This window comes from Perissodus microlepis, chromosome 23 (assembly GCF_051167445.1).
Source record: "Perissodus microlepis isolate ML-2025 ecotype Zambia chromosome 23, ASM5116744v1, whole genome shotgun sequence".
Lineage (NCBI taxonomy): Eukaryota > Metazoa > Chordata > Actinopteri > Cichliformes > Cichlidae > Perissodus > Perissodus microlepis.
In genome coordinates this window covers 14262310-14285336 of record NC_140482.1, presented here as the reverse complement: position 1 = coordinate 14285336, position 23027 = coordinate 14262310, and the positions used below count along the sequence as shown (strand labels likewise).

The 23027-nt window shown below is 40.2% G+C and overlaps 2 protein-coding genes across 2 annotated transcripts; one reads left to right on the top strand and one right to left on the bottom strand.

Moving 5' to 3' along the window:
* Positions 1-33: 33 nt before the first annotated feature.
* Positions 34-8639, top strand: slc15a1b (solute carrier family 15 member 1b). Its single transcript, XM_084920997.1, has 23 exons — positions 34-810; positions 976-1007; positions 1126-1210; positions 1477-1618; positions 1808-1927; positions 2028-2127; positions 2656-2746; positions 2832-2909; positions 3189-3271; positions 3376-3462; positions 3540-3629; positions 3926-3970; positions 4094-4126; positions 4373-4458; positions 5108-5189; positions 5281-5397; positions 5492-5629; positions 5932-5978; positions 6168-6269; positions 6358-6469; positions 6559-6696; positions 6839-6946; positions 7186-8639. Exons 1-23 carry the CDS (start codon positions 804-806, stop codon positions 7435-7437), a joined length of 2175 nt encoding a protein of 724 aa, XP_084777123.1. The 5' UTR covers positions 34-803; the 3' UTR covers positions 7438-8639.
* Positions 8640-8783: 144 nt separating this feature from the next.
* stk24b (serine/threonine kinase 24b (STE20 homolog, yeast)) lies at positions 8784-22497 on the bottom strand. The gene is made up of 11 exons (XM_084920998.1): positions 21702-22497; positions 18418-18648; positions 15671-15727; positions 14701-14809; positions 14258-14415; positions 12332-12517; positions 12096-12244; positions 11808-11931; positions 11517-11585; positions 10860-10996; positions 8784-10761 (listed from the first exon to the last, which is right to left on the bottom strand). The coding sequence occupies exons 1-11, from the start codon at positions 21741-21743 to the stop codon at positions 10725-10727; spliced, it is 1299 nt and encodes a 432-aa protein (XP_084777124.1). The 5' UTR covers positions 21744-22497; the 3' UTR covers positions 8784-10724.
* Between the last annotated feature and the right edge of the window lie 530 nt (positions 22498-23027).

Genomic DNA, 23027 nt, shown 5'->3' with positions numbered 1-23027 from the left:
GCAGCTCTTTCATTCATCTCCAAATCCTCCAAACCTAAGCTGTGCCTCTTATTCATTTCTAATCCTGTCTGTCCCAGGAAAAAGGAGTCTTCAAAGAGTCTACCTGTTGCAGATTGAAACGTTTCAACTGTATTTCCTCTCTAGGTGGCAAACACCATCACCAGTTTAGAAATTGTGATGAAAACCTGTACACATTATCAATCAGACATTGACAGGTTGTCTTTGGTCTGCAAAAATGTGTAGCTGGGTGAATGCCTGGACGACACTTTCCAAGCAGGTCACAGCATCATAATGACACAATCGCTTGTTATTTGCTCCACCTGTATTCACTTTACCTGCCTGTTTTAATGTTGTGGTTGATTGATGTGAAGCTAAACAGGGCTAATGAGGTTTTAAGAGAATGCAATGCCCGAATGTGCAGTTTCTAAGAACTAGTAGTGATAATGGAACCTGAAAGCAAAAAGGAAAAACATTGTACAGTATTGTCCCTGTTATCAGCTGTTCTAACCGTGCCTCTTATTGCACCTGAGTTCTTTGAGTCATCAGATAATTAGGGGTTGACACAGTCACTTGTGATAACAATGATGCTGAGAAGGGCAAATTGGGAGATGGTACTTGGTTTCACAGTCTAGCATCAGTGGGCGTCGCAGAATCGTTGATAGGAGGTTACATAAGGACCTGGTCATGTTGACTTAGTCTTAGTGTCGAGGATCTAGACAGGAGTCACTAGTCTCTCTCTGTCTTTTGTTCAAAGATTCAGTCAGAGAATTTGGGACCCAAGGTCGACACAGAGCACAGCAGCCATGGCAGGTGAGTCTCAATCTGGAGTATAGAGCTATGTGAGCGGGATTTCTTTATTTTTTTTAAGAAATATTTCCTGACACACACAGATTATTCTTTTTTCCGTATTCGGTTTCTACTTTGTTTCCATAAGTATATAAGTTATATGGGACTTATGTTAACTTCTTTCTGCAGTTGAAAAGATAAAGAAGCCCAAGAAAAGAAATGTAAGTTCAAGTTGCACCGCAGTTCATCCTTTTGTACTGACAATACACAGTGCTTTGATCTTGTTGCAATATCCGTGAGGATTAAACGCTGCAGACCTTCTCCTTTCCCCTTTAACAGGCCACAATCTTCGGCTACCCACTGAGCATCTTTTTCATCGTAGTTAATGAGTTCTGTGAGCGATTTTCCTATTATGGGATGCGAGGTGAGTGGCTTCATTGGGTTCTGATGTTATTTTTCTTCACCTGAAAGTTGATTTAATCAAGTATTTACTGTATGCTGTTTAAGGATGTTTTTCTGCTACTGTGCATGTATAACTTTCCACTAGATTTTTGACACTTATAGTTACTTTATTTTATTTTTTTTTTTACTTAACACGCAGAATGAATTTTTAGAATATAGAGTAAGCTTCAACTCAATTAACTTTTTCCTTTGTGCCCCCCTGCCTTCCTCTCTTCTTGCTGTCTGCAGCCGTGCTGGTGTTGTACTTCAAGTACTTCCTTAAGTGGGATGAAGACTTTGCCACCACCATCTACCACACATTTGTGGCTCTTTGCTACCTAACGCCCATCCTGGGAGCTGTTGTGGCAGACTCATGGCTCGGGAAGTTCAAGTGAGCTTCTCAATAAAATAAAATCAATACATGAAAAGACACCAACCTATAATTTGCATGAAGACTCAGTTTAAATGGTTAAAGTGTTTAACCTTGGAGTTTTGATCCTTGTCTATCTTACCTTTATCTGTACATGCTGTACATCTGCTCAGTGCCTCACATATCCCTTGTCCTCTTTCCTCTGTGTAGGACGATTATCTACCTGTCCATTGTTTATGCAGTGGGACAGGTCGTCATGGCTATAAGTGCTATCCAGGACATCACAGATGCTAACAAGGATGGCACCCCTGACAACATGACCTTACACGTGTGAGCTAAACACACCCAGAGATGACTGGCATAATAGAAATGCACTGGATCCACACTGTCAGACAAATGAACATCTGTCTCTACTTTGTTTTGCCCCCAGAGTTTTGTCCATGCTGGGTCTCTTCCTTATTGCCTTGGGAACAGGAGGCATCAAACCCTGTGTTGCTGCTTTTGGAGGGGACCAGTTTGAAGATCATCAGGTCAGACGGTGCTCAAACATACGTGTTACTGCAGAGAGTGGAACTCGCCAGAAACACCTCTTTTTTCAAAGAGTCCAAGAGTTTTACACATTCATTGCAGACTGTATATAAAAGATGGACATAGCCACCTTGACGTGAATCTGTCTCGACATCTGTGACCATATATGTTATTATAAAACAACACGACAACCAAAACCACACACAAATTCATGCAGCAACAAAGAGATGTACTTTTACATGTAATTATACACACACCAAATATATACATGACAACATACACTGACTGCCCTTTGCACACAGCAGTTAAAGCTACACCTCCCTAAGTTATCAGCTGTACTCGGTCAGCACTTTGTTTATCTGTTTTTTTGTTCCTGCTAGCTTTTTATTAACTACTTGATCGCAAGCACAAGTGCCCCCGTAATTTTATTACACCCTTCAAGGCCGGGGACAAAGATTAATCCATAATGTTAATGACATGGCTAAATTATCTAAGGAAATAAGTGTGCAATATAATGCTGTTCCCCACAGGAGAAACAGAGAAGCACCTTTTTCTCCATCTTTTACCTGTCCATTAATGCTGGAAGTCTCATCTCCACTCTGATTACTCCCATTCTCAGAGGTAGAGCCACAACACTCAAACTGATCACAGAAAATAAAATATACCACTGGGTCACAAACTGATTTTTGTGTCCTTACATCTTCAGCTCAGACATGTGGTATCCAGCAAGAGTGCTATCCGCTGGCCTTCGGTGTCCCTGCTGCGCTCATGGTGGTAGCTCTGAGTAAGGATTTTATTATAAAAAATTCTTGTTTGCTGTAATAAGCAAATTAATGCTTCTTTTCGATGACGTATCCTTCATTAAGTGTTGACAAATTGTAGCTAAGTAGTGAGTGCTTGTTACAGAAATTCTAACCAAGCCGCTAAAAAAACCTAGTAGTTACCATAAACTGTGTTTTCTAAGAAAGTTGCACCATAAAGAGATAACTGGTGAAACAATATTGTCATTTATAATTTCCTGTTACTTTTGTAACACCTGTATGTGTCGTGTGTGTGTTTGCAGTTGTGTTCATTGGTGGAAGTCCCATGTACATTAGGAGCCCCCCGCAGGGCAACATCATTGTGAAAGTTTGCAAGTGCATCGGGGTAGGTGGTTCCAGTGTCTTTCTAGCTTAAAAGTGAATCCCATTTGAATCTCCTGCTGTACAGTTACAGTAATTATTTTGCAATTGTCTTTCTGCTGTTTGTAGTTTGCCGTCAAAAACCGTTTCAGGCATCGTTCTTCTCAGTATCCCAAGAGAGAACACTGGATGGACTGGGCTGAGGAGAAATATGATGTAAATGGAGCACAGGCACATGCAAATACAAACAGCATGGCCATAGATTTCTTATCATTTTCTTATTTTTGGCGTAGAAACTCCTGATTGCTCAGGTGAAGATGGCATTGAAGGTGCTGTTCCTCTACATCCCTCTGCCTATGTTCTGGGCTCTCTTTGACCAGCAGGTATGTGTGCATGCGTGAGACTATGAATAACTAGCACCTGAATCCAGTGTTAGGAATATACTGTCTTGAGTGAATGAGTTACTTTTACCTTATAATATAGGTAAATCCCACATTTACCGTATTTTCCGAACTATAAGGCACACTTAAAACCCTTTAATTTTCTCAAAAATCGACAGTGCGCCTTATGGTCTGAAAAATACGGTATATGGCCTTGAGATGGCTGTAAAACTGAAATGAAAGATTGAAGCAAAATCCGGTGACAGGAAAAAAAAAAGACAACTGTGTTTGTTTCACAGGGTTCAAGATGGACCTTCCAGGCGACCACAATGAACGGCAACTTTGCAAGTGTTATGTTTTAATGTTTTGATGCAAAAAACCAGTTAAATACAGGTATAACACCTTGTGACCTCAAACCACAGAAATGGATGATATTAATGAGACTGTTTCTCTTCTTTTCCCAATAGGGAGCGATTACAATCCAGCCTGATCAGATGCAGGTGAGATACTGGGCTTGATTACATCTGACTTTGACCTGATTAAATTAAGCATTTTTCATGCATGAAGAGCTGACAGCATTGGGAGAGTCTGGGATTGTCAACAAATCCCTGTCAGAATCAGCCAGTGGTTTAGATGATGGTGCTGGTTTAGCATAATGTCCTGAATGCATGATTGTGATATAAAGCAATGCTCAAAACCACACTGTGTGTGTGAACATGGCTTAAGCATCACTCTCTTCCCACCAGACTGTCAATCCTATCTTGATCCTGATTCTGGTGCCAGTCATGGACACTTTGATCTACCCTCTGATTTCCAAGTGCTTTAACTTCACGTGAGTGTTTTGTTCCGTCTTCATTTTGTTTAATCGATACCATTTTACATTCAAGAATGAAAACAAAATTCATATTTACTATCCATTAGCCATCTTATAATTTATGTTAATGTATATTGTTATACTGTGTAAGAAAATAGTTGTTTGATGAATTAGCACAATTAATATTTTTTGTTAATGTATATATTTTAGGGTCTTTATTTCTTTACAGTAACCTTTTAAATAATTGGTTCACATGGCAACTAATTAATGTACTACATCGTAGCTTGTTATCTTTATTTAATTATAATTTATTTTTTTGTAATAAAAGAAAACAAAGCAAACTAACAAAAACAACTAATGTTTAATTAGTTGCATAAACGGTCTGTAGAAGATTACATAACTGTAAACAAATCACATCACCAAATTATAAAATGTGTTCAAACTGTAGAAATCTTTAAATAAGCAATTACTTTAAGCCTTCAAAAAGACAAATAGAATAAAGTAAATGCCTCCTATAAAATGACTTCCTGTAAACACTGTTCCATGTGGCTGAATATAGGATAGTGATATAAAGAGGATTTCAAGAGTGTGTGTGTGTGTGTGTGTGTGTGTGTGTGTGTGTGTGTGTGTGTGTGTGTGTGTGTGTGTGTGTGTGTGTGTTCTGCAGTCCTTTAAGGAGGATAACAGTCGGGATGTTCCTAGCTGCTCTCGCGTTTGTGGCTGCTGCCCTTCTCCAGATACAGATTGATGTGAGTGTAACACAAAAAAAAAACCCCAAGCACACTTTTGGCAACTTATTAAACATGCATCGTATGATGCAAAATTCCATTGTTCTTTTAGAAAACCCTGCCTGACTTCCCATCAAGTACTGAAAGCCAAGTGAAGTTCATCAACATGGTTAACAGGGATCTACAGATTCAAGCTGATAACAAAACGATTTCCTTGAAAAGTTTTGGGGTATACTAGCCAACACAAGAAACGATTCCCAGACACTATGGTCAGATGCAAGTTTGAACAATTTTCTGATATTGGCAATTGTTTTCTCCTACAGGCTAATGAGGATTATCTGACCTTTCATAACGAGTTTACACTGGTTCTGGAGTCTGGGCAACAAAATACCGTCAATTTGGCTAATGGCACTCGGAATACCATTGCTATCATTCAGGGATCCAAGCTTGGGTTTGAAAAGGTAAAAACACCTGGCCAACCCTGAAGCAAAGCTGGGAAAATTTTACTGTAAAATTCTTAATATTGGGAGCATGAACTTGGCCTTTTTTTCTCCAATCTCCTTGGTATAATTCCTAAAGATTTTTCAGATTAAAACTCTTGCAGCCTTTACTTAACATGTAGACTTTCAAGGTAAAAGCATGGAGGAATGAAGCATTTTGTTGATGGAAGAATAACATTTGTAAAAACTTACATGTACGTTGAGACAGCTGAGATGAAAACGATACAGTGCATGTGAGATGCTAAAATATTTTTTTTCTCCAGTTCGACGACATGACTTCAAAGCCAGAAAAGGGTGAAAATGCTATAAGGCAAGTGTTTTGTTGTTTTTGTTTTTTTTTAAAGTTACTCATACATTTTACATTACTGCCGGAGGTTTCTTCCTGTTAAAACAGAGTTTTCCTTCCCACTGTTTTATCGTGTATGATGAGTTAGACCTTGGTATTAAATTCTTTTGTTTAGAATTGGATCTTTTCTGTTTTTGAACTGTCCTTCCGCAGAGTTCTGAATGGTTTTGGCTCAGTTTTGAATGTAACCGTGCGTGACAAGGTGTTCAACTTTACCAGCAACATGTCAGAATATCTCAGTGTTTCACATGGAAAGTAAGACTGATTTCTCATTCATATGAAAGTCCTATATGGTTATACTATACTATACTGTTTTGACTGGTGGTTTTCTTTAATATGGCAGAGCTGAGTTCATGATCAAGGATAATAGAGAAAGCTGCGTCTACACTCAGGAGCTGGGCTTTGGCAGCTCTTATACATTGATCATCCCATCCACTTTCACATTTGGAGAAATGGTAACATGTAAATCCACCCTGAGTCACATCATGGTTTCAGTGTTTGTTGGAAGCAGCTTAAGACATGCATACCTCTCTGTATGCTCCAGTGCTCAGAAAACATCAAGGCAGTGATGGACATGAAGCCTAACTCTGTGCACATGGCCTGGCAGATCATTCAGTGTTTCCTCATGACTACAGGAGAGGTCGTCTTCTCTGTGACAGGCCTCGAGTTCTCCTACTCACAGGTAGAGGGTGCTCTCCTTAACTTTTCTCATTTGATAATAAGGTCTGTGCCAGCTGCCTAGAGAATGCAACATGCAACCTGAGGACTGATGATGTCATTCTTGATGTTACTTATAATTTGGGATACTGCTTTTTGCTATCCAGGCACCCAGCAACATGAAGTCTGTGCTGCAGGCTGGCTGGCTGTTAACCGTTGCCGTAGGTAACATCATTGTGCTTATTGTTGCTGAGGCTGCAACGCTAAAAGATCAGGTGAGTGGATGCATATGCATACTGTGCTCACTGATTTTGGGCAGGTTTATTTTAAGTGATATAAATGTCTGAAAGTTGCTGTACTTGCGTTTCATGGACAAGAACAACACAGGTTGAGTTCAATAAGGTACACCAGAAGTGCAGTGAAGAATTTCAGAACAACCTATGACTGGTGATGCAGTCTCTCACCCTTTATACCAAGCTCCAAATGAACACTTTTTTGTGTTTCTCTTCACCAGTGGGCCGAGTACATTCTCTTCGCCTCCTTGCTGGTGTTGGTGTGTATCATCTTTGCCATCATGGCCTATTTTTACACCTACACTGACCCAACCAAGATAGAGGCCCAGTTTGATGAAACGGAGCCTGAAGAGAAGGAGAAGAGTAAAAACTTCGACATGCCCAGGAAAGGCTCAGCTGAGAGCCACAAAGAGGACAGGAGGAGTTCTGATTCCAGCTCTGATGACGAGTGCACCAAACAGACAAAGATCTAAAGCAACTCCCTCACTATGCCTTTCCCCTCTCTTCTGCTGGATTTTGTCTTTCATGTCTCAGAGTGCCTGTGCCATTTTGGTCAATTTGTCAGAGAAATCAGCTCACAGTTGGACATGTAGCAGCTAGAGTGACCCGAGTGAAATGGCACTGAATAGCACAGAAGCTGATTATCCGCATATCAGCTCATATAATTAAAATCCATTCATAGGTTTGTCATCTATAGTTGAACTGTTGTAAATTTGACATAATTTCTTTTGCACTGAGCTTTATTATCTTCAACTAATTTTGTCTTTCATGTTTTTACACATGCATATTTACAAAGAAATCATCCCAATATTTGTATTTATTTCAAAGTGCAGTGATGTATGTATTGTAATATGCTGTTGGTATTTTATACATAAACGATATTAACAGGAGATAATCTGACACCACACACAGCTTCCTCAGTAAGAAATCTTCGTTATTGAAAGTCTGAATTAATTTTGGGCTTGAAGAACACTGTCATGTTATGGCTATTCAATGCTCCAATGCTCTGACACTAAACATCTATGTCAGCGGTGGTTTCTTCCACATATGCAATGACATCATTTAAAATCAGTGTCTACGTTCTTACAATTCTGTAACTGAATATGCCTTCAAATACAAATGATTGCAGCTAGTTTGATGACTGGGTGGATTTGTCTTTCAGTGCAAGAAGGTAGTGTTCACCATTCTTGCCCAAAGTGCTTACCACAAAAAAACATACAAGTTATTGTGATTACAATAAATCATACTCATGAACTATATAATAGAAATATCATATCTGGGTAATTACTTGGTGCTAATTATTTAGCTTTAAAAAGAGGACACTGACTGTAGTAAATATAGCTCAGTTTGCCATTTCTCTGGTCTCACTGACATTTAATGTCAGTAAATAAAATACTGCCTCAGCCTCCTAGTAGATGCACTTGCCAGATCTGGTGATCAAGAACAAACCTATTGTTGCATTAACAGGTTCATGTTGTGTAGTGTCTCTACCGCAGTTTTAATTATCTTTCACTGTAGCTGTCGACCAATGTGCTCCAGTCACTGTGGCTATTTTGAGGCAGTTACTATCCTAAACTGCCAGAAGCTCCCCTTCTGTGTTCTGGGAATTTTGAATAAGAACAGGACTTTTTCTTTCCTACCTAAAAACAAACAACAAGCAAATGTATACTTTACCATGCTGGGGAATTGCTTTAGCATCCTTTAGAAACACTTGTGAATGTGGCACAATGGTAGGGGAAGTGGAGTAACTAAATCCCTGTATGGTGTTGAAGGAGTTTCCAGTCTACAAACACCAACTCCTGAAAAGTAAATGTGGCCATTATGTTCTCAGTTAGATTAGATCTTTATTTCTCATGTCACTTTGAAAGCTTATAAGGAGCTTAAATTTAACTTGGGGATTCTCAAATGACACAAGCAAAGATTATATACAGTATTATAAACTGTCAGCTATGATAAAGGAGACCAAATGTACACATTTTGTTATTTTCGTAGCATATGTTTTTCTGTAAGTTACAGATTTTTTTTTGTTGTTGCCAGAGGCAGGTGCTGATATCCATAAAGCATTCCATATTTCCATACTTAACTCTTTGCAGTTATAAAAATATCACATATTTCTTAATTTCTTTCAGTCCCTGTGTTGACAAGTGCGTCTTGATGCAACTCACCAACATTATTGCTGCATTAGCACAGTAGTAAATTCTGGAACTCTTAAGTAAACATATATAGTAAAACATGGCTATTAGCAATTTTTTGTTTTTTTTACAGGTTTCTTTAAATACTTGACACACTTTCAAAGTGCAAAAAAACTGATCTGAAAATTAGAAAAAAAAAAAGGTGCAAATCATACTACAAAGATCTGGTGAAAGCATAAAAGAAGACATGGCACTTCTATAGCACGGTGTGGAGGTGAGAACAGAAATGTGTGAGGATAATAAAGATGGCATTGGATTCTGCAGCTTGGCTTGTGCTGATCAATAGTTTAATTTGGCCATGAGCAAAGTTTTGTGTGGATTGATTGCCTTCTTGGGGCCTTGCCATTTTTTCCTCATCTCCACGTTGAGTTTCTAAACACTGCTAAGGAGAAATTACAAGCCGAGGAATAATAATACTTCACATACCAGCATTCGATCACCCCTAAAGGTTCCTCTTTGTAATTGTCCTAACTTCATCTTGACCTACAAAATTTCAAAACTGACTTTAATTGTCTAAACATAAGTACAGGTAGCAGTTTTCCTCCTGACTAAAGAAACAAAGGAAATTCTTCTGCCACTAAACAAAGTCAGCTTAGTAACAAAGTTAGTTTGATTCAGCAGGTGATTGAAATGTGAGATTGAAACCAAGTCACTTTGGAAAAAAAACCCCAAAAACCCCAAAACACTGATGAATCTCACTCGCTGATAAGTCAAAGAAAACTGTGATGTAATGCCAGAACACAGATTTGTGTGTATCTGTAAAGGCAAGGCATTTTCTGTTCTTACTGTTGGAGTAACTTTAAATATCTGCTTTTAAACATTATCAGTATCTACAAAATGCGCATGACCATTTTGTACACAGTGATTCAATTCCCGCAATGACAACTTGTATTCATGTACAGCATGGCCCCCCACCCCCCGCGCCATTGGAGGACAAATTCCACTTAAAGCACTTTACCTGAGGTTTCCTTATGAATGCTGCAATTTGCCTAAGCAGGGAGTCTTACTTACGTGAGAGAACACATGAACACGCAGTCACAGGTACACGCACGCGCACGCACGCACACACAGCTTGCACACTAAGATAATAACCCTGCAGGTTCATCAAGCATGCTTTCAGAGGTTTGGGGGGATATGATTCCTACTTTGGGAGTGGGGGAGGGGTGGGGCGGCTGAAGTCTTGTTGTGGATTTTGGGGAGATTTTTTTGGCTCCTTGTGGACTCTGCTGTGTGAGGCTGGAGGAGTCTCCTGTACACAGAGCCCAGCATCGCTGACATCACTCTGACTGAGTTTGTCCCATCAAAGCCTTTCCAGCGGGTCTTGCTGCCCCCTTAACTTCTCCTTATTACTGAATAAAAGAAGCTCTCCAGAGGTTCCTTCTTTTCCTCTGCTTTGGAGTTCAGTCATTTTTATAGGCCAGGTTAGCACCCCGCCCTACACAAAGAGGTCACATGTGGTCAGCTGGTATTGAATGACATCACCCCTGACTTTGAACCCTCTGATCTGGCTGCGGTGTTGGATGGGGGGGTAGGGGCTTGGGAGAGCAGGGCTGGGACAGAACCAATCACTAAGTGGAGGAAGTGGATGTCTTGCTTGTGGAGAAACTGGAAGAAAGAAAAGACAAGTATAAAACAGATTAATGGCATCTTCTGCTTTGTATAGTTACTGACTTCTGAGCACTAAATCTGAGGGAAGCTGTTACCTCTGGAGCCTGTGCACCATGTGAGCAACCAATGAATCAGAGATGCCAGGGTAGGCCTCCTCAGCCAGCAGGATAGCCTCTTTCAGCTCATCCAGGACCAAGGGGTTCCCGTTCACCTGTTCCTGTCGTGCCTTCAGCTGGGAGGTAGAACACAGGGAAGGAGCCACACACTTTGTTAATCTAATGACACAAAGATACAATACAAAACTACACATCTAAGGAGCTAGAAACGGTTGAGCATTAATTTTGCACAACAGGAAGAAGTGGTGACATGTTGTTTATCTTTATATACCGCGTATGTTCTGAAAACGCAGTCACTCAAAATGTAAAAACAAAATAAAACTGCTTGTTTGATTGAGTTTAGTCAATTAATTTGAATGTTTAGATGAGTGAAACAGACAAAGGGAAATTACTCAATGGAAGCCCTGCTTGAAAACCATGGAAACGCAGCAAAGTTCATTTGGACAACACCAAAAACTATGTGAGCGAAAGAATGAGTCACACACAAATTACAGTTCCCAAAATATTCAGTGTGAAAAAATGTCTCGTCTATAGTTTGCAGAAATCCACCACAGCTACGCGAGTCAGACCAAGTGAGAAGTGATGGCTGTGGAGGAGAACAACTACTCAGCTGATCGTCCACATGAAGCTGCTTACCTCAGATAATGCAGGAGAGATAACAGTGGCCAGGCTCTGTGAATAAGGCCTCTTTGGAATGTCTTTTTTCTGTGTTAAAAGAAAATAAAGAAGTGCACTTACAGGGGATTAAAAAACAAAAAATTCTCAATTTCTCCAAATAACATCACAACTTTTTATCACAGTAAAGTGCGCATAAGGTGCAGATACGCTATGTCAAAGTAGGAAAATGGAGCTGGCTAAGGAGCCAGATGGATAAAGTGTCAAATTAAAAAATTTTAAAAACTAAACAAAAATCCATTCATGGCTGACCTGATCTGTTGTTCCTGACTGGCCATCCCCATTCTGCAGCTTCTTGGGGTCCTTCTCTCGGATGGTGAAGATCCAATCATCACTACCAAAGTCGTTCCCACCTGAGGCCTGGCCATCCTGCTCTCTGATTGGACAGATATTAAAGAGGATTTTGGACATTTATCAGGATGAGTGATAAAGTCATGCATGTTAAGTGCTTCCAGCTCATCAGAACAAAGCAGCACAGAGATGAATGCATTTTTTCGTTAATGAAAATTCACTTCACAGTTAAAGACATTTTGGACTTACGAGTCGGACTCGTCAGAACTGGATTCTGTGGTTCTAGACTGCTCTGCCTTCCACCTTTTGTACTTGTCCACCAGTTCGGTCAGGTAGGACGTCTTCTTCGCATGACGGACGATCAGTTTATGCTTCAGCAGCTCTTTGGCAGTTGGTCTCTGTAAAAACAAAGCTTTGAGATGAGCATGTGATGCAGTCTGAAAACTCTGTACAGACAGCAAAACAAAACTTTTAATATTACTTACAAAACTGGGCTCTTTGTTGAGGCAGGCCTCGACAAATTCCTTGAGTGGTTTACTGTAGTTGCCCTCCAGTGTGGGCGGATTGTTCTTTGGGATGAGGAATAAAACCTTCATTGGATGGAGATCTGAATGGGGCGGCTCACCCTTTGCCAACTCGATAGCAGTGATGCCCAGAGACCAGATATCAGCCTGGAAACACAGACGATAAACATAAGATAAACTAAAAAACACAGACTTAACAATGTGGTGTATGCTGTACAGTGCAGCGAGAAATGCCCAGACCTCTACATTGGAGAGACCAAACAGCCACTTCACAAGCGCATGGCACAACACAGAAGAGCCACCTCCACAGGACAAGACTCAGCAGTCCATCTGCATCTTAAGGATAAAGGACACTCTTTCGAGGATGCCAATGTTCACATTTTGGACAGAGAGGACAGATGGTTTGAAAGAGGAGTGAAAGAAGCCATCTATGTCCACTGTGAGCGACCATCTTTGAACAGAGGCGGGGGTTTACGACACCAACTCTCTGCCATCTATAATCCAGTTTTGAGATCCCTTCCCAGACGCCTTAACGCCCACTCACATCCTGGGCCATCTGACCTCAGGAATTCGCATGATAAGGTGGGGCCAGGTTTCACAATGAACACACCCGAAACTCTGGCTGATTGGGACCCACACCCAGTTTCACACCTTGGCTCAGGCGATTAGAAGATCATCAGGGGGTCCTTTTGTCCCTCTGTGGGGGGATACTCCCACTAGGTTTATATCTGGGACTCTCCACCATTTGACCTTAGAACTGAAGAAGCTTCTCGGATGAGAGGTGAAACGTCTTCAAGTAAACTTAAAGAAGTCCAGACGCTTTTCTTTGCAAGCTCCTTTGACTACGATGACCTGGATGACTGAGAACCTTCACAGACATAAGATAAACTAAATGTCAGAGTTCTCGTTATACCTTGGAGTGACTGACTGATGACTGTGGAGCTGTGGACATCCTTTACTTTGTGACAAAGAAGCTAAAAACAACTAAAAATAACTAAATTCCACAAAGCTAGATAAAGAAAAAGATCATTTGTGGTCAAGTAGTGAAAATAACAACTAAAAAAAGTTCATTTTAAGGCCACACATGTACTTTGTTATCCACTAAAAGGCTAATTACAGACAACCAAGACTCTTCTTCCGAGTTTATATGTGCCGGCTGGACGAACCATTACTGATGTCCTTTTGGTCACAAGTCACTCTGGTAACTCACATCTTTCCTCTGCTGCTCATAGGGAGCCAGAGCCCACTTCAGAAAGTTACTCCTGTTCTATGTGGCATTTACCATCCTTTTAAGAAATGCACAGAGCAGTCACCAACAACTATAATAATTAATAATTAATTACTTAACACCCATTTCCACAAACAGTTAATGGATGAAACGAAGGACCAGTTTGCAGGACTGTTATTCCATTTCTTAAGGAGATGACTTTCAGATACTGTTCATCTGCTGCAGAAAGTGGACATGAAATGCAGCACAATCTCAATGAAGTGGGCACCAGTTCGACATGGTGGCTGTCACTTTGAAAGCAGCTGAAAGCACATGTGCTGCTCTTCCTACGCTGTGTGCATCAGCCTAAGCTGACATAACTCTAACACTATTACAACCACATGACTGGTAAAGATGCTATTTTCATTGTCACCGGTCTTTCATAGTGTCTGTTAAAAAAATATATGTAATGGATTTATACTGACCATGTTTTCAATTGCTGTCGAGGAAAGCTTTTAGACAGCTCTATGTACAAGTTATTCACAGTTTTCTTTTTTGTGTCATTTTAGCATCGTGAAAACTTTGAAGTTTACATTTACAGCAGAGTGTAGCCTGAAAGATTGCCAGAGGAATGTAAGTCAACGTAGCTGTGTACACTATGTAACTGGTTCTGAACTCACCTTGGAATCATAGGCCGACTGTTTGATGACCTCAGGGGCCATCCAAAAGGGGGTGCCCACAAAAGTGTTGCGTTTGATCTGGGTGTCTGTGAGCTGCCCGGCAACACCAAAATCAGCCAACTTTACTTCTCCTTGCTCAGACAGCAGAACGTTGGCAGCTGCAGAAGGAACAAGAAGGATAGCTGATGTGACCCAGCCTTGCTACTGCTTCAGACAATTCTCTTAATGCCATTTATCTACATCACCAATTTCTATAATAAAGAGGGAACGGTCAGATAGCTTTCAGAGAACTGCTGCAATGTTCATCTCAAGTCTCAAGTGCACAACATCATAATGAAGTAACTAAGTGGGTGTCAAAACCATGATATTTGTGTTCACTCCCTGAAGCCTAAACAGCTGAAACATGTGTCCTCTAATTATAGCACTCAAAGTCAGTTGGCTACCTTTGATATCCCTGTGGATCTTTTTCTCAGAGTGCAGGTACTCCAGGCCCTTGAGGATCTCTCTTAGGATCGTGGCGATCTGGGTCTCATCCAGAGCTCCAGGCTCCATCTTTGGAAGAAAACCAAACAAACAAACAAAAACTATGAGCTGTGGATTTCAGCAGAGTTGTCTTCACGGAGATGACTGCTCATTTTCTGTGAGAAACATGTACAAACCAGAAATAACGACTGAGCACACATACTACTATAGCCAGTACATTTATATCCTTTACATGGTCTTGGGTCAGGTTGACGTGTCTATACAGACATGTCACAGATACAAACACACAAATAATGTTACATTATTATAATCTGAGCACAGGGAAGTCTTCCACCCTCAACATGACCAAAAGTTTTAGCTGTCAGAGGACTTTAGAGTTCATATTTGTTAATTGTATTCGAACAGAGACTAATTGCAATCAGTAAACATACATGTTTTCTCTACTGTTTGAAACTGAGATGAAGACAATAACTGTTAACAGTTTTATGTCAGACTAGGTTTTAAAACCCCAAATACATCCTCAGTCAGTGTGACCTGGGGGATACCAAATGGTCCTAAAAGTGAAGACAATACAGGTTTTGTGTACAGTGATAAACAGTGATAGTGACACTTGTGTTGTTTACTACTATTGCAATACAATGTTGTTTCAGTAGATGTACATTTTGAATTATGTAGTGTGCCATCAATCCCAGCAGTTCCTGGAAAAAGACAGACTCATTTTACTGCTTCTAAGCTCGAAGCGCTGATAAAATGTTGTTCAGTCTCATTAACACAAATTTACAGAAATTTTCTATGGACAACATACAACATTTTGACCCATATACACATTGGGCTTGAGATGTGAACAAATACTGTCAATACTATATAAAGGAAAGAGTGTCAGAGGTTTTGTTTTGACAACTATTGTACTGGGTTGAGAGAACCACTTACCAAATCTAATGCTGAACCGCCACCTAAATATTCCATAATGATCCATAGCTTTGTGTCCTGGAATGGTAAACAGGAAGAATGAAAAGAGAAGACATTGAGTACTTTGGCATATTTGTGGGTGAAAGATATACAGTTGCTTTTTTAAGTTTAGTTTACTTTTTGCATAGTGACACGTATGTTACAGGATCCAGAGAACACACCACTGCATTTATAGCTTCAGCTAGTTTGCAATGATATTTAGATTCGGACCATAATGTGATACTTAGGCCACGTCCACACATACGGGTATTTTTGAGAACAGAGAAAAAAAAATCCCGTCCACACGTAAACGCAAAAACGAAGGAAAACGCTGCTAGGAACATGCCATGGTGATATATTCCTAACCGTGTACAAATGTTGGCCAATCAGAAGTCTAGAAGCCTGGATGGGAAAGAGTAAACAAAGATGGTGCATAGAACTGAGTCCTATGTATGGAGGGAGAGTAACTGTGTGTGTATATGTAAGCATTTAAACACTGCAGAGAGTAAAATTAACAGTAACAGTATTTTGTCTAAAGTCCGCCAATGTAAAAATTAATTTCACCAAAACAATAACGTGGCACACAGTGTGACGTGAAAAAAGGCGCACACCTTTGACGCTGCGTTTTCTCTGTTTTCCTCGTCCACACGTAAATGCAAAAATGGAGTGTTAGAAAATATCCACCCTGGCAGGAGTTTTTAAAAATCTCAGTTTTCAGTGACCGAAAACGCAGTTTACATGTGGACGAAAGGTGCAAACGCATAGAAAAATCTGCGTTTTCAAAAATACCCGAGTACGTGTGGACGTAGCCTTAGAATCTCCGTTGTCATGCACACACATACAAATGCAACTAAAGCACATCTCTGGTGGGTGTCTCGAGTCATTTTTAGGCTAATCCCCATTAAATTTTGGATTATTTGTTGGAAACGTGGGCAGCAGAAGGAAGTTCATTGTATATCTCATCAAATTTGCTCAATGTCAAGTTTGACTAAACATCTTGTGTTAATGCAGGAGTAACTTGGAATACATGTAATCAGGTACTTAAGTTGCAAAGACACATGTAAGAAGTAACTAAAGTCGACCTCAGTAAAGGCCTGGCAGAGCATCTCATGTGTTCCAGATTCCAGAATTCTCATTCCAGTAATAATGGTGGTCAAATGCTTATATACACCAAGCACGGGAATAAATATCGCTGTAATTTGGGGCTTTTAATGATTTGTTTGCATGGTTCTTTTCCCAGGCTGGACTGATTGTACAGCATACAGATTTAATGACTTTAAAAGAAACAAGACGACCAAAGCAGGGTCAAAAGTACACATGAAGGCTCAACGGTATATACACTCTCTTAAAATCATTTAAAACCACTTTTAATAACTGGTGCTATACCCCGCTAATATTTGGTTAAATGTCTCTTAGCAAGCTGCACCTCAACTAGATGCTTTTGCAGAAAAGCTTTGATGTCCTCATGCTTCATTATTTAATCCATCTTGTGCGATGTACCAGCAGAACTGGCAGCAAAACAGCCTTAGCACGATGGTACTGTTACCATGCTTGACAGCTGGTACAGAGGCTTTAGGTTTGAAAGCCTCATCTCCACTCCTCTAATTATACCTCTTTTCATTGTAGACAAGCAGCTCAATCTTTGTCTTGTCTGAGACGAACACGAAAAACATATCTCCGGAAGGTAATTGTCTGTCCATGTGGATGACTATAAATTTCAGTCAAACCTAAAGATGTCGATTTTGGAGCAGGGCCTTTTTTCTTGATCTGCAACCTCTCAGACCATGGCGGTGTCAAACTCGCTTCACTGTGGGCAGTGAGGCTGGTGTTCCAGGAGTTTTCTTAACAGACTTGGTCTTTGTGTCATCCCTGAACATGCTAACCAATTTCCTCTCATCTGGAGCTGACTTTTTGAGTATTCCTCAAGATCAAACTAGTGAAAACATCTGAATAACTTGTACTTGTGTAGTTTCAGCTGATGGTTTCTGAATCTGCAGTTGTTTAGAAATGGCTCCAAGAGACCTCCCAACTTGTGTAAATCTACAATTATCCTTCTTAAGATCCTCACAGAGTTCCTTGAATTTTTCAAGACATTTTTTCTTATAAGAACTGGTCAATCTAATGAGTGCTGTCAAACAAATCCTTTTGATGCTGGCAAAGACAAATTACCAGTAGTCAATCATTTTCACTAACAAGACGTCAACAGGCCTTGACCATATCAAGTTAAAATACACTATAAAACCTTCAGGACCATTAATTAAAGTGGTTTTAAATCACTGAATTAAATGATTAAAGAGAGTGTAAGTATAAACCTCCATGTACAGTTTTGACGCCAAGTGATGAGAAAATCCAAAATGGATTTAGATTTGACTTGTGCACATTAAAGCTGTATGTTGTATAATCATTCCACCCTGGCAAAACCCACAAAAAGAAATAAACCCCCCCACAAAATATCATGACATTTATGCCCGTGACAAGCATATGTACACTTCTTACCATAATTGTATACAAATATTAAATGTTTTGCCAGCATGCACAGTCATCTTTGATTCTCTGAAAAGAGAATACTAAAGCCAAGTCTACAGTTAAATCAGATCTTGACTGTTTGATGTCAAATCCACTGCGGTGGTGTAAAGAACCAAAATTAGACCAAATGTTTATAAATACGTGTGAACCTGAAAGTATGCTGCTGATTGCAACCTTGCTTTTGTGTGAGAAACAAACATCACCTTCAGGTATGAGCCATAGTACTTGGTGATAAAGGGGCTGTCGCACTGGCTCAGCACAGTGATCTCTTGCTGGATGTCTTCGATCTCGTCCTCTGCTTCCTCTAGATCTATGATCTTGATGGCCACGACCTTCTGTGTACGGTTGTCGATGCCTTTGAATACCTCACCAAATGAACCCTTGCCAATGCGCTCAAGCTTGGTGAACAGCTCCTCTGGGTCCACTCTAGCATTCTGATGTTTGACAGGCAGGGGAAACAAAACAAAGGCGGAAAGGGAAGATGGATTGAAAAAACATAACACAAAACAAACAAACAAAAAAAACATAAAAGAAAGGAATGTTTAAAAAGAAATCAGTCTTGGGGAGCAAACAGGAAACACCAGCAGGGTGCCATTCTTACAGGACACATTAATTCACTCATTGCAACACCTTTTGTTTGTGTACACAAAAAGAAAGACACAGGAGAATGAAAGGGAAAAGTGTAAAAATTGGACAGCATGCAGGTTAAGAAAGCATTAAAAAACAAAAACAAAAACAAACAAACAAAAAACAAAAACCCAAAATGTAAATGGAAGGCAACATTTTAGTCGAGCTACCCCTTTGGGGTTTACTGTGCGCTCATCATTTTCTTCATTAATTTTTTTGAAACAAAACAAGCAAACAAACAAAAGAACCCCCCCCCCCAAAAAAAAAACATATAGAAGAGAAAAACGATGACCAAATTAAACTTTCAAAAAGGCTGAGTTACAGTTCTCATGATTATTAGTAAATGAAACATTGTAGCTCTGCTTTGGACTCTCTAGACCTGAGGCAGCATGTATAAACACACATTAAAAATCTTAATACGCTGAGGACTTAAGTCTGACTGCAGTAAAAACATCTAAGATTAGTCTACAAAAAAGCCCTTCCTCAAGAAGTCAATCAACCCGTATGAGGCTTTCAAGGGGACTTGGAGATCAGGGCTACTTAACATGAATCATACATTCATGTCATTACTCATATATCATATACAGTATATAAGCATACAGCTACATACACTATATGGACAAAAGTATTGGGCCACACCACTCTGAATTCAAATGTTTTCAGTCACATATGCACGGGTGTATACAAATCAAGCACCTAGCCAAGCAGCCTGCCTTTACAAACAGTTGTGAGAGAATGGCCTGTTCTAAAGAACTCAATGAATTTGAGTGTGATTAACAGGATGATACCTTTGTAACACATTAGTTTGTGAAATATCTAGGCACGAAGAAATTTCACAATCAACTCTAAGAGCTATTATTAAAAGATGTAAGCCTTTAGGAACCACAGCAACTGATTGACAAAGTGACAGAGCATGTAATATTGCACAGCAGGGTCGCCAAGTGCTGAGGCTTAGTTACTAACACTCTGCTGACTCAGTAAGTTCAACATCAGCACAAAAAATGTGCATTGGGAGCTTCTTGACATGGGTTGCCATGACTGAGCAGCTCAAGCAGTTGTAAGTGTAGGTGGTAGAGGGTGTGATATAGCTCATGATACAAGAAAATTTGTGTAATACTTTAAAAATACTTTCTATCTAGAATGTTGTATCTTGCAGCTTTTTAACCAGCTACTTAAAGTCCTGCTTTTCAAACATATAACCGCATCAGTAATGACTATCCATGGTTTGCTCTTACTATCATAGAAAGTGTACAAGCCAGTGCTCAGTGGAGTCATTTGTTTACATTTAGGTCACACGTCACCACCTGCTAGCATCTCCTCCTTCATAGCCTGGTTGCACTTAACACTGTTTCTGCCTCACGTGGTGAAACACATTTGTCATTTCCAGCTTTTGTGGTAACACTGTTCTTACATATTTTACAAAGTACTGTGCTTTGTTAGAGACAGTTTAAGTAGCTCCTTTTTAGGTACTAACCCGTTGTCAGAGACTGACACATGGTTCTCAGACAAGACCACAGTAGGGAATGTAAACGCATGGCATTACTATATTAATGATATCACCATATGACATATTTATCTCATGTAAAAATTTTTACAGGTATTTTTGTGATATCATACACAGCTCTTGTACGTCTTATTTCCTTTGACAAGTTTTACATGCTGCCTGTTTAACACTGAGTAACTGCTTTTGCCTGATTTTAAACCGTTTGAGCAGTCACACAGAAAAGCTTAACACTCTGAAGTGCTTATGATGGAAAAACTGAAAGTGTGCTCAGTGAATTCACTGAAAACTGTATCGGTGGGGCCGGTGGATAGTAACACTGAGTGTATCTGAGTGGGGTATGAAAAAACCTTTAACACCACAGGAAGAGAACTAAAATTACTGAATTCTCAAGAGGCTGTTATGTGGGAAACACAGGACTAGGCATCAACAAAAACAACTTCCTTTTTTGACCTCTCTGAGCACAGGCAGGGTTAATGTGTCCATTTTGAGATTACTAAAATATGAAGCCACTGGTTTATACAAGGAGGAACCCTTCTGTCAAAGGGTGCCTTTAAATACAATTTTCCAAGGAAAAACCATTGACTCTGCAAGTAAAATGTGTTACAATTTCTCCAAATTGTGGACTGGCAGGCAACAACCATGATTTAGCGTGCTTTAGTGTTGTGCAGACTCATATAACATAAACCTAACCTTTGTATACTTTCAGTATGAGTTACTATGTATTAACTGAGGTAGCCGTTGGCTAATCCCAAAAGCTCCTCTACTTCTGATATGCATCTTGTGTTTACTAACAAGCCTGCAAAGACAGCATAATCTGGTGCGTGAGGCAGTTTACATTAGGAACAGTTATCTGCTCTAGTCATCTGCCCAACACAAGCTCTACAGGCGCAGTAAGGATACGTGAGATGCAGGAACAAAGTTCCAGCTTGCACGTCTCTGCACAACGGCACGTGAGAGCTCAATATTTCCTTCAAGTCATGACTGAAATATCCGAATTTTACCTCTTGCAATTCAAAATATGTGTCATTAACTGACTTGTTGTCAGTGATACTAACAACGAAAACACGTGGAGCAGAAAGGTTAATTAACTTGCCCTCGGCACACGCAAGTTTATGTGTTTTGGTAGCTTTTAGAGAATATGTACCTCCGATTTATTCTGCCCAGTTCACTAACAATGGAATGTCCTACCTCGAGCATGAGGCGAATTGACGCGATGTACCAGAGTACTTAAACGCTTCACTTCACTGAGCCGAGTGGGAGTACAAACTCACAGCAGGGAGGCAAACGATTTAAATTCTGTTCTGACAGTCATCTCGACTACCTATTGCGGACAGACTCCACAGATATTTAACTTACCTGCATCCCCGGCAGGTTACCCTGAACGGGAGAATGGGCCATGGTGATGCTGACTGGTTCTGTAGTGCAGGGCTGAGGTCTGATCGGTTTCACTTGTGTTTACAGTCCCGGCTGTGGTGCCGTTAATGCCCCACAGTGCTCCTGCAGCACACCTAGCTACCCAGATCTGCTCAGAATACCCCCGGTTACTCTCAAACAGGACAATAAAATGTCCTTCCTGCACACGAACTAATGCACTTTTTCTGTATCCGAACAACCTAAGACACCCAAAACAGCTGAGCACGCTAACCAACGTTTGCTAACGCTAACTCTGAAGAAATCCGCAATGTTAGCTTACTAACCAGAAGGCTAAGTGTTAACTAGTGTGTTAAATTAAATTTCTCACTCGTAGAAGTAATACCGTTGGCGAAAAAAATGATATCTGTAATAAAGTAGCAGCGACGACTGTGTATTTCAAATTTAACCTGATGTCACTTTCTCAAAGCGTATTCTCTAGCTAACGGTGTCGTCAGCTAGCTAACATGATTAGCGGGTTAGCTCCCTGGCCAACGCAGACGACCTGCCAAACGTTCCGTCAGCTTGGACTACAATTCGTCTGCATACGGCAAATGTCACCCACAGAACAGAAACTCTAAGCAACCCAGCTTATATCTTTGCACTAACTCGTCACCCGCTGCTCTACAGGTCTGGCATCCACAGCAAGGATAGTGTCACCAGTGTTTTTGTTTCCTCCCTCATTTTCGTCCCGTACTCTCGGCCATCTTGTCGGTGCCGTGACGCCTGACTGGGCGGATCCGGATCCGAATCAGCAGCAGCATCTTTACTTCTCTCCCACCTAGCAGGTGTTGATGGCAGCTGGATTGATCCTGGGCCCCCAGACTTTATTTGTCTTTTCTTTTTTGAATGACTGAGTGCGAGTTTAATACTAATAAAAAGGATCCATATTTAAACCACAGAATCTCATCTAAGAAGTTCTGTTTGACCTGTTCTGGTAACACCGCTTTACGGCAAAGAACAAAAACTGTCAATAATTCATAAACGTAGCGTTTTTAAAAAAGACCAAATAGCAGTAGCTTGTCTTAAAATGCCTTAAAGTGCAAACATATTACTTATTTTAATGTTCCCATTAAGGCGTTACGTCAAAATTCAGACATGTTAAGTCCTAATAAGTTTTTTCGGCATTGAATGCATAATCTGTGTAATGACAAATATACTCACTATTCACTATTACTATTTATTCATCACGCGATCATATGTTAAGATAACGGTAAGATAAAAGTAATATGCCCCTTATTTGGAAGGATCATTGAATACGAGAAAAAAATG

What these genes read in the sequence shown, in the direction of transcription:
- slc15a1b (XM_084920997.1), top strand. An exon ending in TCATGGCTCGGGAAGTTCAA is followed by an intron (nt 1,619 to 1,807) that starts GTGAGCTTCTCA and finishes TCCTCTGTGTAG; the next exon opens with GACGATTATCTACCTGTCCA. An exon ending in CTTTCACATTTGGAGAAATG is followed by an intron (nt 6,470 to 6,558) that starts GTAACATGTAAA and finishes TGTATGCTCCAG; the next exon opens with TGCTCAGAAAACATCAAGGC.
- stk24b (XM_084920998.1), bottom strand. Translation starts at nt 21,743, where the DNA reads ATGGCCCATTCTCCCGTTCAGGGTAACCTGCCGGGGATGCAG. An exon ending in GATCCACAGGGATATCAAAG is followed by an intron (nt 14,416 to 14,700) that starts GTAGCCAACTGA and finishes TTCCTTCTGCAG; the next exon opens with CTGCCAACGTTCTGCTGTCT. An exon ending in AGTCGGCCTATGATTCCAAG is followed by an intron (nt 12,518 to 14,257) that starts GTGAGTTCAGAA and finishes CTGTGTTTCCAG; the next exon opens with GCTGATATCTGGTCTCTGGG.